The 13,180-nt window shown below is 34.1% G+C and overlaps 1 protein-coding gene across 3 annotated transcripts in view; it reads left to right on the top strand.

The window, feature by feature from the left end:
- Ack (activated Cdc42 kinase) overlaps positions 1-13,180 on the top strand; it is a 312,841-nt gene that overhangs the window by 272,233 nt on the left and 27,428 nt on the right. For all 3 annotated transcript variants that reach the window (XM_090401270.1, XM_090401268.1, XM_090401269.1), the window contains one exon: positions 10,981-11,066. In XM_090401270.1, coding sequence (XP_090257396.1) covers positions 10,981-11,066 — 86 coding nt within the window. The remainder of the gene's footprint in view (positions 1-10,980; positions 11,067-13,180) is intronic.

Genomic DNA, 13,180 nt, shown 5'->3' with positions numbered 1-13,180 from the left:
TTACTAGCAGATACGTTCATCAAAAGTCTGCTCATCACACCTCTCAAAAAATCGGTGTTATGAAATCTTTAATTAATAGAGCACATAAGGTGTGCTCCTTTCCCTCAAGCTTACAATTTGAACTTCTCACTATCAAAATATTAATGGAATTTAATGGTTACAACCCTAATCAAATCCAGCAGGTAATTGACTCCTATGTTCCGTTCCAACACTTCAGGATTCAACAGACCACAGGGTTCCAATCCCTTATATTTCTGGCATCCCTGAACCGATTGGTAGAATTTTGAAGAAGTATCATCTCATTCCCACATATTTTCCTATCAATAAAATTTCTCATCTGCCATGTACAAAAGACAAATGTCACATCTATCATTAGCTGGCGTTTACCATACACCTTGTGAATGTAATCTAACATACTTTGGGAAGACAGGCCATTCTGTGGAAAAAAGAATTAATGATCATCAATATTATATCGAATACATGAAATCTCAAAAGTCTGGTCTAGCACAGCATAGTATTGACACTAATCACAGTATCCAGTAGTGGGATGAAGCTCATCTTCTCCATAGAAGCAGGTTAAATACGAACACCTTTTCAAAGAAAGTTGTGAAGCCCTTTTACATCAGCCAAATCTGAATCGGAATGACGATTATCTCTCTCTCTCTCTCCCAAAAGTTTGGGAGATTCTTATATTATGTAACCATCAAAAATTGTTTTTAATAATAATTTTTATAACGTTATTTATTAATATTAATTTCTAGCACGTGGTAACAGTTTTTAATTGGTAAACCACCAACTGCTCTATGTACCTTGTATTCCTGTTCCTTTGATTTGCTTGTTTCTATACACTGATGTAGTTATTTTCAGTATGAAATATCTGTACTTTAATTTCATTAAAGTTAATTACTGTAGTTATCATGTAATTTATTGTTTACTTATCCTGTATCGCCTCTTCAATGTATCCTATTCAACTGTCATCTACCCTACAGCATGAAAACAGGTCCACATCTCCAACCCATTCCATAGAAAGGGGATAAAACTTGACTAACAAACTACTTTCTAATTGCTCTCACTTCCATTCTCTATAAAAGTATGGAGACTGTCATCAACAGCCAATTTCTGCACCACCTGGAGATCTACAGCCAATATTCTAGCCTACATGATCCACCTCTGGACTCAAACTGTGGAAAAATTTTGAGAAACACACATAGTCACTCTCAACATCTCAATAACATTTGATCAGGTTTAGCACAAGGTCCTACTTAGCAAACTGCTATTCTATGGTCTACCTTCCATCTTCTGTAATTCAATCACCAACTTTACTGGCTGCTCATTGGGTTATGGTGGATGGCTTCCTCTCCTCCAATTTCCCCACCATTGCTGGACAGCCTCTTGCCCACTCTATATTTTCCTGTATATAAATGATCTGTTCTCACAGACTTCCAGTCCTATCCATGGCTTCACAAATTACATTACACTGCATTCCTCCTTTTCATTTGACAAATCGTTTAGTGTCTAATTGTCAGAACCCTCAATCATTACCAGTGTCCTGAACTCTGATCCCCCAGCTATATCTCCGTGTGGCAAGTCAATCTTGCCATACTGCTCAAAACACCACTTTACACTTTTACAGTTGCTACCTCTGTACACATTCCAAATCACCCAATCATGGAATATTGCTCACATATATATGTGGTAGTGCACCAAAATCCTCCCTAAGATTGCTGAATGCTATCAAAAAGAGGACAGTCTAGTTAGTTAATGATCCCTCTCTCTCTCTCACACACACACACAGATACTTCAGTTCCTCTCATATAGACGTTCAGTTTCTTCTTATGCCTGCTTTACATATACTTCCCCAGATGATGCTCCACTGAAATTTGTCTCCATGATGGGAAAAAAATGCTGCTGTCGTTAGATTATCCAAGGCAGCATTTTGAGCCCACTCCTTTTTTCCATCTTCTTAAATGACTTAGACAAAAACATAAATGAAGAAACAAAGATAGCTATGTTTGCTGATGATTTGGTCCTCAGCTCACAACAACTTAGAAACAGCAGAAGATCACTTAAAGCCATTGAAAGTTTATTTACATGCTGTGAAAACCAAAAAATCAAAATTAACCCTACTAAATCAGAAATTTGTGTATTTACCATTAATAAACTCTTCAATGGTTGCCACACGAAAACTGCTACGTCACCCAACTTGAAAGTTGCACCTGCTATTACAACACTCCAGCCGTCAAAACTGTAAACATGTTTGTCACTTTTATTCAAAGGGCCATCCTGTAAAAAATCAATCTCATTACTTAACAGGTACACTGTGTAAGATAGTAGCATGGTAACTGTTTGATAAATGCCCTAAAAAAGTCGAGCGTAACCACATGAGTTTCTCCAAACCTTTCTATATATGATTTTGGCCAGGATGTCTTCCATAGATTGAGAATGACAGAATCCATATTTGTGATCATTCTGTTGACCATTTTCTCCATCTTAGAGGAAGTGACATGAAATCTTTCTTGGGAGAAATTAGGACAGAGTTTGGAAGTTTCCAAGGTTATCCTTTCCCTATTCAAGAATAGCAAGTAGAGATCATAGTTTAGGGCATTGTTTATGGTAGATCTTGAAGCTTCTCATAATTGGATTTGTAAAATGAAAAAGAGGAATGCGTGTACATGATAGCAATGCTATGAATAGGACAAGATTTGAAGTTGGAGAGCAGGGAATTTAATGTACGAGGGCTGTTCAAAGTCTAAGAGGTTATTTTTAGTTGCTGGATCACACACTAAGTTTCAGTCAGATAGATCTATTACTCTGTGTTTGGCATTCATTTGAATCGATTAAATTGATCACCTGTACTTTTTGAAAGGCAAAACGGCTCAGAAAACCAAAGCTAAGCTTGATAAACATTATGGTGAGTCTATACCTGAGATTAGAATGGTTTATTATGAAGTGGTTTAGTAACTTTTGAAGTGGCCATATGAGCACAAGTGATGCTGAACGTTCTGGATGCCTTGTTGAGGTTACTACTCCAGAAATTATTGAAAAAATCCATGATATGGTGATGGATGATAGAAGAGTGAAGGTGTGTGAAATTGCTAAGACTGTGGGCATCTCAAATGACTGTGTACATAATATTTTACATGAATATTTACATATGAGAAAACTATCCGCAAAATGGGTGGCACGTTTGCTCACACTGGATCAAAAGCATCAACGTGTGAACTGTTGCAAGGGCAGCTTGAAGCTGTTTCAACGGAATCCAGAGGAATTTTTGTGCCGTTTCGTAACAGTGGACGAAACATGGATTCATCGCTACCAGCTTAAGACCAAGAAACAGTCAAAACAATGGGTTGCAAGCGGGGAATCTGCACCAAAGAAAGTGAAAACTGTTCCTTCAGCAGGAAAGGTTATGGCCACCATCTTCTTGGATGCTCATGGCATAATCTTCATAGACTTTTTGGAAAAGGGCAAAACAATTACCGGAGTGTATTATGCATCTTTGCTGGATCGTTTAAAAATGAAATAAAGGAAAGACGACCACACTTGGCGAAAAAGAAGATTCTTGTTCACCACGACAACGCACCCACTCACTCTTCTGCAGTTGTTCGATTTACGCTACGAAGTCCTTTTGCATCCCCCCACTCTCCAGATTTGGCTCCCTTAGACTACTATCTGTTTCCAAACATGAAAAAATGGCTGGCAGGAAAGAGATTTTCATCAAGCGAAGAGGTGATTGCCGAAACAACTGCCTATTTGAAAGAGTTGGACAAATCATACTATATGGACAGGATCAAAAGACTCGAGCATCGTTGGACACTAAGTGTATAGACCTCAGAGAACATTATGTTGAAAAATAAAAAATGTTTGTCCCAAAAAAATTATGCTTTCTTCATTTTTGCACGGACTTATCGAACAATCCTTATCATTAATAAGAAAGAGTGGGGGGGGGGGTGAAAGTACAAAATCTTGTAATACTCCTGCATTAGTGGGGAAATCTCAGGAAACTATCTATTATGACACATAGTGACAAAACAGGAAGCTGATGATCCAATTACAAAGAGTAAGGCAGACTGTAAGATGGTAGTTTTGCTACCATCTTATAGTCTGTTCGATATTTTTGAGACAGTCAGGTCTGGCAGAGAGGCTCGATTGTCTTAGAAATGTCGAAAGCAACCAGGTGAGTTCCTCCATTTGTTCTGGATGACTGATTCCAGAGGTGGGTGGTGAAAGCTAGATCAGTTCTGGATCAAGAGTGGCAAAATCCATGTTGTTACTGATTAGCTGGTTTGCCTACATTTGGTGATGAAGTCCTGTTGATGACCTTCATGGTTTTTGTGAGAATTGAAGCGAGAACACCTGGATTGTTGTTGGCTGACGTATCACATTTTGGAATAGGCTGAATGAAGGCTTTTTTCCAACGCAGAATTAAGGCAGATTCCAGTTGAGTAGAAAAGATTGAAGAGGCAAAATAATATAGGAGTTGCTTTCTGAGTAAGTTTTTAGCACAATAGAGGAATACAATCAGGACAGGTGGTTATGTCCAAATTGTTTGAAATTTTTCTGATTTCTTTGCTGCAGAAAATGGTGCAAACAGTTCTGTGCAGAACTTTGTCTTATCATCACTGCAAGAATTGGAAGTGAAGATTGATGTCAGTAAGTCAGCCTTGTTTTTTGGATGATAATATTGTAGTATCTGAATGTGAGAGCAGTGGAAACATGGATGGGCAATTGTTTGCCTTTGGCCAAAGAGGACCAGAAGGCTGAACTACCAATTTGAACAAGAAGTGAGTTTGTTGCATTTGGCCCTTTCAAAATCTGATTTGGATTTGTTGATTGCTTTTTTTCCCTTGCAGTTTTCTTTTCTTCAGTTGTTGCAAGCTGCAGTATAGGCTGAACATGATGGTGGAGTTTTGTTTCTCCTTCTTTATCTACAGCTGTTCTAACAGAAACTTATCAGGTCAGGTGGATCAATTTCTCAATTTTTTCTATCTTCCACCTTTTCTGTGGTCTTCTCTTCCTCTTAAATTTCATTTCATACATTCTTCTTGGTATCCTTTCTGAATTCATTCTCTTATGTGTCCAAACCACTTCAAACAAAAGTTCACAAGCCTTTCTTCAACATTTTCTAGTTCTAAACTATTACTAATGTCCACGTTTCTTATTCTCTTTTTCCTTGTGTAGAATGTCTGCATTAAAATCCAGATATCTCACAAATTAAAAATATAAAAAAGAATTGAAGTTAGTAATAAGTCACTATTTTATAAAAGTAGTTATGGTAGTTAAGAATTTTGAAATGTTATTTTTTTTTATCTTTAGCTACTGAAGTCTTGCACATATATGAAATAAATTTATTTAGTTGGATATTAGAGCTTAATTATAATTTTGTATGAGCTGTCAGAAGTTTCAAAATGTTGGTGTTATTTCTATCTAGACTAGGGTTCGGGAATTGACGGCTCCGGAGCCGCATGCGGCTCTTGGCTGAACAAAGTGCAGCCCTTTTATATTGAATTAAAAGATACATAATTAATACAAACAACTAAATAGTTTTTTGATAAGGCCTGTTCTTGGCGTTAGATACTATGCATGTGACGTTGTTACGCATGAAAGTTTATGACATGAACAACTGACAACTACGTTACATTTGAAATACCGCTAAATGTTAACCCTGCCTAAGGTAACTAGCACCAGCGAAAATTTGAACTAATTAATCAGCTGTCTTGTCAAACACACCACGGTTTTTAGATACATATGGATTTTAACTGTCAAAATAAATATTCTGTTAGTTAACTTATTTATTGTGGTACTAAACTGGTGTTTAATTTAATGTCAGGTAATGTTATGCACAAATTAATTTTTATTATGTTATTATGTTGAATTTGTGTTTTTACTTGCAGGTAAATTTTTGATAATAACCCTCCTAATATGAGTTCAAGAATAAGAAAAATAATCGAAGAAAACAGAGGATTCAATAAAATGTGGATAGAGAAATTTGCATTTATAGAAGTAAATGGAAATCCGCAATGTTCAATTTGCCATCTACAACTTCAAAATAACAAATCAAGTAATGTCGAACGACATTTTCGAGTAAAACATTTAGACTTCAGTAAAAAATATCCTGAGAGTGATAATAGAAAAAAAGCTATTGAAGAATTACAAAAGAAAACATTGCTTCAGCAAAGAAATTTGTCAACTTGGACCAAATCTTCGTCGAATACTACTGAAGCAAATTTTTTGTTATCCCTTGAAATAGCAAAAACAGGAAAACCTTTTACTGATTGTGAATTTCTAAAAAAAATGCATATGTAATGTCTCTGAAATTCTATTTAAGGATATGAAAAATAAGGACGAGATACGTAAAAAAAATTAAAGATTTACCTCTTTTGACTAGAATTGTCAAGGAACGAATTGTAACAATTTCTGCAGAAGTTTCAAATATGCAAATTATGGATATTAATTCTGTCGATTTTATATCTATTGCAGTTGATGAATCAAATGATATTTCTGATATAGCACAATGCTGCATGATGGTTAAATATATCATATCTTCCGGTATTCGAGAAGAACTTCTTGATCTGCTAACTCTTCAAGGACACATTACAGGTCAAGATATTTCAGAAAAACCTTCTAATAAGTTTACAGAATAAAAATATAAATATTAATAATATAGTATGCATTGCGAAAAATAAGAGGTTTGTTAAATTATTCTCCACTCATATTCCACATGGAGTTATTTCATTGTATTTTGCATCAAGAAGCTTTAGTTGCAAATACTTTGGGATTATTACCACAACTAAAAAGAGTGATAGATGTTGTTGTGCCAATGATCAATTTCAGGCATTGAATCACAGACTTTTTGACACATTTTTAGAGGAACTAGGTAGTCAACATAAAGATTTAGTGACATTTGCATCTGTACAATGGTTATCAAGAGGAAAAGCATTAAAACTTTTTTTGTTCAGTACTTAAAAGAAGTAATAGTTTTCTTAACCACTAAAAATTATAACGTAAATCATGTCGAACTTCTCAGTAATCCCGAATGGATACAAAGTTTTTTTTTTTTGCTTGATATGACAGAACATTTTAATAAGCTAAATTTGAAGTTGCAAGGGAAGGTAAACATAGCCTTACAATTACTAGAGGAAGTCCTTATCTTTGAACAGAAACTAAGTGTTTTTCGAAGATGTTACTGAAGAAAAATTTATATTTTTTGAAAATCTAAAAAGTTATAGATTGAATTTAAATCAAGAAAAAGTTGATTGCAAAATATTCGCTGAAATGATTACTGTAATTTTAGATTCATTTACAAGCAGATTTCAGGATTTTAAAAAACATCAGGAGATGATGAAATTTATATTACATCCGTTAAACTGCAATTTAAAATTAATAGATATTGAAGCTTTTCCTGGAATATCAATTGCAGAACTACAAATGGAGCTTCTGAAAATTCAGAATAAAAGCATCTGGGTACAAAAACTTCAGGAAATGGTAGCACAAATTGAAGAAAATGAGGAAACTATGGAAGAAACACCACAGGAAATTATATGCAAATTTGGAATTCTTTCCCAACTAATTATTCAAATGCCAGGCGACTTGCTTTTGGGGTTTTGACTCGGTTCAATGTACAATTGCGAACAATTTTTCTTTTCAATGAATTACATTAAAAATAAGGATAGGAACAAATTGACTGATGAAAGTTTGAAAGCGGAATTACTATTAAAGTGCACGACATACAATCCAGATTTAAGTAAATTGGCTGAGAAGATGCAAAATCAAAAGTCTCATTAGTGAATTTTAAATTAAAACAATCAAATATCGATTAAAATATATAATATTATATTTTTGTTCGTACTAATTATTTTTGCAATACAAATTCTGACTTTTTTGCAATATTATACTTACTTAAACATGTTTTGTGATTAAAAACTTAATCAAACTTAATGTTGTTTTATTTATTGAACATATAAAAAATTTATATGCAAATATTAAAGTGGTATTTGATATCTGGAAGTACTGAATTAAAAACAAATTTACCTAAGTTTGAACTAACTGCAAATTTGAGTCACCAGGAAAAATCGAATTAAAGTTGCGGCTCCCAAAATTTTGTTTTAATTAATTTTTTTGGTGGAATGGCTCTTTAGTTCAAAAAGGTTCCCAACCCCTGATCTAGACAAACATTGTTTACAAATGTTGTCATTTATGGGAAGCAAAAGTTACTGCTGTATTAATGTTGTGAAAATAATTAAGCGAACCTACCTCAGTGCAGAAATGATTGCAAAATGAAGAATTTTTATAATTTCTGCTTTTCATTATGAAATTATAATTACATAAACTTTCCTGCAATATGAAAAGAACTTTATCATCATTTCAAGTACAGTGCTGAAAGCAGTAATGGCAGTGCATCCTAGTGGATAGAGCGGAAGTTGCTCAGTTACATTTCCAAGTATGCACAGAATTGAAAAGAACATTATGGAATATTATGGAGCTGTTGGGAAGTAGAAAAGGAATACAGCAGGAAAAAAAAAATCTGGAGTTTCTGTATCTTCAGTATATGAAAACTGAACAGAAATTAGAAGAAAAGTTAGAAATGGAAGATTGAGAGAGGATATTATTGTATGAAGAGATAAGTATTAATTTTTTTTGTAGTCGTTAATCCATATAGGATTTAATTCAGTTAAAACTGAAAAGAACTTGATTGCTCTCCAGTTCATATAGAAATGTGCACAGTAAAGTTTATTTTATTTAGGATTCTCAGTCTGATAAGTGTGTTGAAACAGTTGATATGGTTTTAGTTATTTCTTCAGAAGCTTTCATATAGAAGTGATAAAACTGTTGATAAGGCTTTTTAGTAGTTTATTCAATGGAGATTGTTGTTACTTTCATGTAGAAAGTGAAGTGCACATTTCCTTAATGGACTTCCTCTGCCAGAAATGTGGGAAATCATTAATCAAAAAAAAACTGTATTTCTTAATTTTCTTTGTGTATACATATATGACCTTTTACTACAATAATTTTAATCTAGTACTCTCCTGACCATGCAGAAAAAAAGATACCATTCTTCATGTGCTTATATTGTTGTTTTTGAATTTTTCAGTTATTTATTTGGTAGCACTGATGATGGTTTGAGAAACTTAAATGAAAATATTTCTATCTAATTATATTTGTTTGTTTTTTTATGTTGGTCCTACCCACAAAAGGTTATTTGTAAACCTATAATACATTTTGTACTGTGGCAGGGCTAGGGATATTTTATTTTCTAATTTTATCAATTTCTTTTTTTTTTTCTCGTTTATGTTTTACATAGTCTGGAAACCCTGCTCTAGAGACCAAACACAGAACTTTTTTTAAAGCCACCTCGAGTCTCCAATAAGCAGGGCGGTGATCTCACACAAGGGCATTGACATTCATGTTTGTAATTGTCTTTGGGTGGAAGATGAATGTCAATGCCCTTGTGTGAGATCACCGCCCTGCTTCTAGGATTCGAACCTTCAGCCTGTTGGTTGAAGAGTGGGTACACTAACCACTCAGCCAACCAGGCCAGCAATTAAACTTCTTTACTGTGAATTACAGTTCTTTGGTGATCCGTTCTTCTTCTTCACTGAGGAGGGAGCGAGCATATTTACCTAATGTAGAAATGATGCCAAATTTTTGAGGTGGATAATGATGAGATTGTGCATGAAGATATCCGTTTGTGGGTTTTCTATAAATCGAGATCTTCAGTTTGTCTGACACACAAGTGAGGTTGACATCTATGAATGGAAGAGAATCGTTAATTTCCAATTCAGAGGTAAATTGTATTATTGTGTTGATTGATGAGATAATTCAGGAACTTATTTAAAGAATCTAGTCCATGGCTCCAAATTAAGAAAATATCAATATAATTTTTCCATACCCTTGGCTTTAACTTTTCTTACAACCCTTCAGAAAAATGGTTATCCTAAACGTACTGTTTGCAAGCTGCTATTTAATCCACCTGCTCACTGTACTGAAAATAGTAATGGTGTAAAAGACTTTATATCTCTATGGTATATCAACTCCATTTCACCAAGATTAGCTAAAATTCTCAAGAAATTTAATCTGTGCTTCTTTTACTCTTCTGTCCAAACTTTATTCCTTACTCATTTCACTTAAACCAAAACACGACGGCCTAAAGTACCCTGGAGTTTACCTTCTTTGGTGTAACTACAATGTGTCCTATTTTGGTTAGACAGAGAAATTCACTGAATTGCTTGTGAAAGAACATATGAGGGACATCATGTAATAGCAGGACTAGAGCAGGAACACTACCTAATCACATTCTTAATTTTGCTGAACCTCAGGATGAAGATTCTTTCACTCATCTAATGATCTGGAACAAATCAGAAAACATTTTAGATGCTACAATGAGCTGGAGAGAAGAATTGTGGAATCAACAAAGATTGTCCTCAATCCAGTCCATCTTAATACCAACCTTAGCTATAACCTATCTGATTATCACTTTTCAGCTATCCAGTTTTGGCATATATGAGATCATGCCGCATGAATGTGCCCAACAATACCATGCCATCCAGAACACCTTCAAATGTTAGCAGTATTTGTAAGTTAATTTATAGCCGTTACTCTCTTGTAATGTATATTTTTTGTATTTCTCTTTTCATGTTATGCACCCAATGAAGTCTTCTAAGAAGATGAAACTAGTGTGCACTCAAATAATAAATAGTATTTTTCTATTTTGGTATCTCTTAGCTTCTAGTTATTAAATTTATTTAATTATGTCATATAGCCAAGTAAATCTGTTGCATAAAATATATATATAATTGTGTTATTTAAGTATTACCATTGACTTGTTTTTTGTCCCATATTAAACTAACCCGCAATTAAATCTACTTTTAAATAATGATATATATAACTATTAGTTATTTTATTTGAAATTATTTAATGAATATTATTTACTGAATATATGAATTTCTAAAGCTCACGAAATATCCAATATTATATTTTTAGGAATTTTTTATCAAATGCAGAGATATGTAATACCAAATCATCTGAAAAACTTCCTCATTTGAGCACCTTTTCAGATAAATGTAAAGGTAAGTAATCTACCATTAAGAATTAGTCTGTTTTATAGTTAGTTACATGTACAACATTCACATTCTAGTTGAATGGTAATTAATAATACCTACTCAATAACAATACAGGTAACCATTTGCAAGAGAACATTAAAGAGAACATCTACATTACACTGGATACTCTTTTTATTGATTGATTTTTTTTTCTCATATTAATACAATGTAAAAATATCTTGAAACAAATAAATTTTATTCAAAATATGAAATAAGCCTCACATGTGTACAAGTGTGTAACAATGTATAATCAGCAGCATAACATATATGTATACAGTGGCAGGAAAAAAAACACATAAAAACAAAACTATGTAAATTGGGGATTACCTGTAATCATTTATTAACCTTTTCACTTCTGATATAATAGAAGCCATCCAGACACATTGCCAACTGATTTTCACAATTTTCTTCATAATTCAGATTAAAAAATAGCATGCAAAATTTAGGCTGGCTTCAAATCTGGGTTAACCAACATTTTAACAAATTGTATATATTATATTTTATTGAATGTCTTTCTGAGTACATCATGCAACACTGCCATCATATTATTACCAGTGACCTCCACAAGAGCTCATTGAGAGAGGCCGCATGTTATCCACACCAGATGTCATATCTTTCCTGAATTCATTGACACTCCATGCACTACTCTATAAGAGAAAAAACTAGCTTTCCCTTTCTTGAGTGTATTCGTTTTCAACTTGCTATGGATACCATGTTGTCCTGGCTATACCTTCCATAAAATTAAAAATTCTATGTATTGATAGATTATATGACCCCTTCAGGAGTTTGTAAGTCTTTGTATCATATCACTCCTCTTTTTTTTCATGTTTGCTAATGTCTGCAGTCCACAAATTCTCAGTCTGTTCTCATGATCTACATTCCACAGTCCCAATATCATCTTTACATTATTTTTCCATTATATCAGCATTAGCACAGAAACTAGACATTATCCTTACATCTCAGTGTTCGTTTCAGCATTGCAATTATCTTCTGAATGGTGTCACAGTGTTTTCCATGTGGCCCTAAGATCCCTAGCCTGATCAGTTTCCTCTAGCATAATCACACCAATATCATCTATTAATATCACCACTATCATCTGATATCTTATTATTACACCAAACTGTATACATTTACTTACATTGAACTGATAGCCACTTCTAAATGCTCTCAATTCCAATCTATTCAAATCATTTTGCAAGTGTTAATTCCTGAATACTATGCCTATCTTTGAATCATCAACAAATAGCTGTACATCACCTATCAAATGCTATTAATGTAAAGATTCGGTAACAGTGAACCAAGAACTGATGTCTGTGGTGTTCCACTAGTTAGTTTAAGTTTTGCAGACTCACCCACCTCTTCATACACTACTTTTTGATATCTATCACTCAGCCATCCTCTTATCCACACTAATAGTTTACAATCCGGTTTCACATCCTCCAACTTATGCAAGTCTTCCAAGCTATCTCACAACAGATCAATAAATTCTGTTTCATTTATTCGTGAAATTTCATCACTGTCCATCAATATTCAAAGTAACCCATGATGATTATTCATTTAGCACCCATCAGGTTGATTTGGGGATGCAGTTTGTTGTCACCAGCAACTGGTCCATTAGGTCTGTGGCAACACCCTGCTATGTAGTTGATCTTGTTAGACTCCACCTCACACCAGATAGCTTCAAAGTCACTATTATATGGAAAATTGTTACTAGTATTGCAGATATAGTTTTCTGCCTTAAATCATCTGTTATCATTAGCAGCACATCCCCTCTTCTCATGTTTTGTCTATCCTTCCTAAAAAAATACCATACCTTTTACACTCAATACTAGTTTGTATATCTGCCTCTGAGAGCTAGGTCTCATTAATACCTACAGTCTGAGGGCCCCCCCCAACATATTCACCAAGGCTACAAGCTCACCCCCTTTGTTCCTGATACTTCTGGCATTTGTATACAGATATAAGTTACCTCCAGGGTTTTTTGTATAATCTCCTAGCTGTATGATCCAGTTGGACAACTTGCAGATGTCTTCATAACCATTTCCTCATTTACACAGGCATCCTTACATATACTTAATAAG

Source organism: Typopeltis vanoorti, chromosome 12 (assembly GCF_054136105.1).
Source record: "Typopeltis vanoorti isolate ZY-2024b chromosome 12, IOZ_Tvanoo_1.0, whole genome shotgun sequence".
Classification (NCBI taxonomy): domain Eukaryota; kingdom Metazoa; phylum Arthropoda; class Arachnida; order Uropygi; family Thelyphonidae; genus Typopeltis; species Typopeltis vanoorti.
This window is presented reverse-complemented; position numbering and strand designations above follow the sequence as displayed.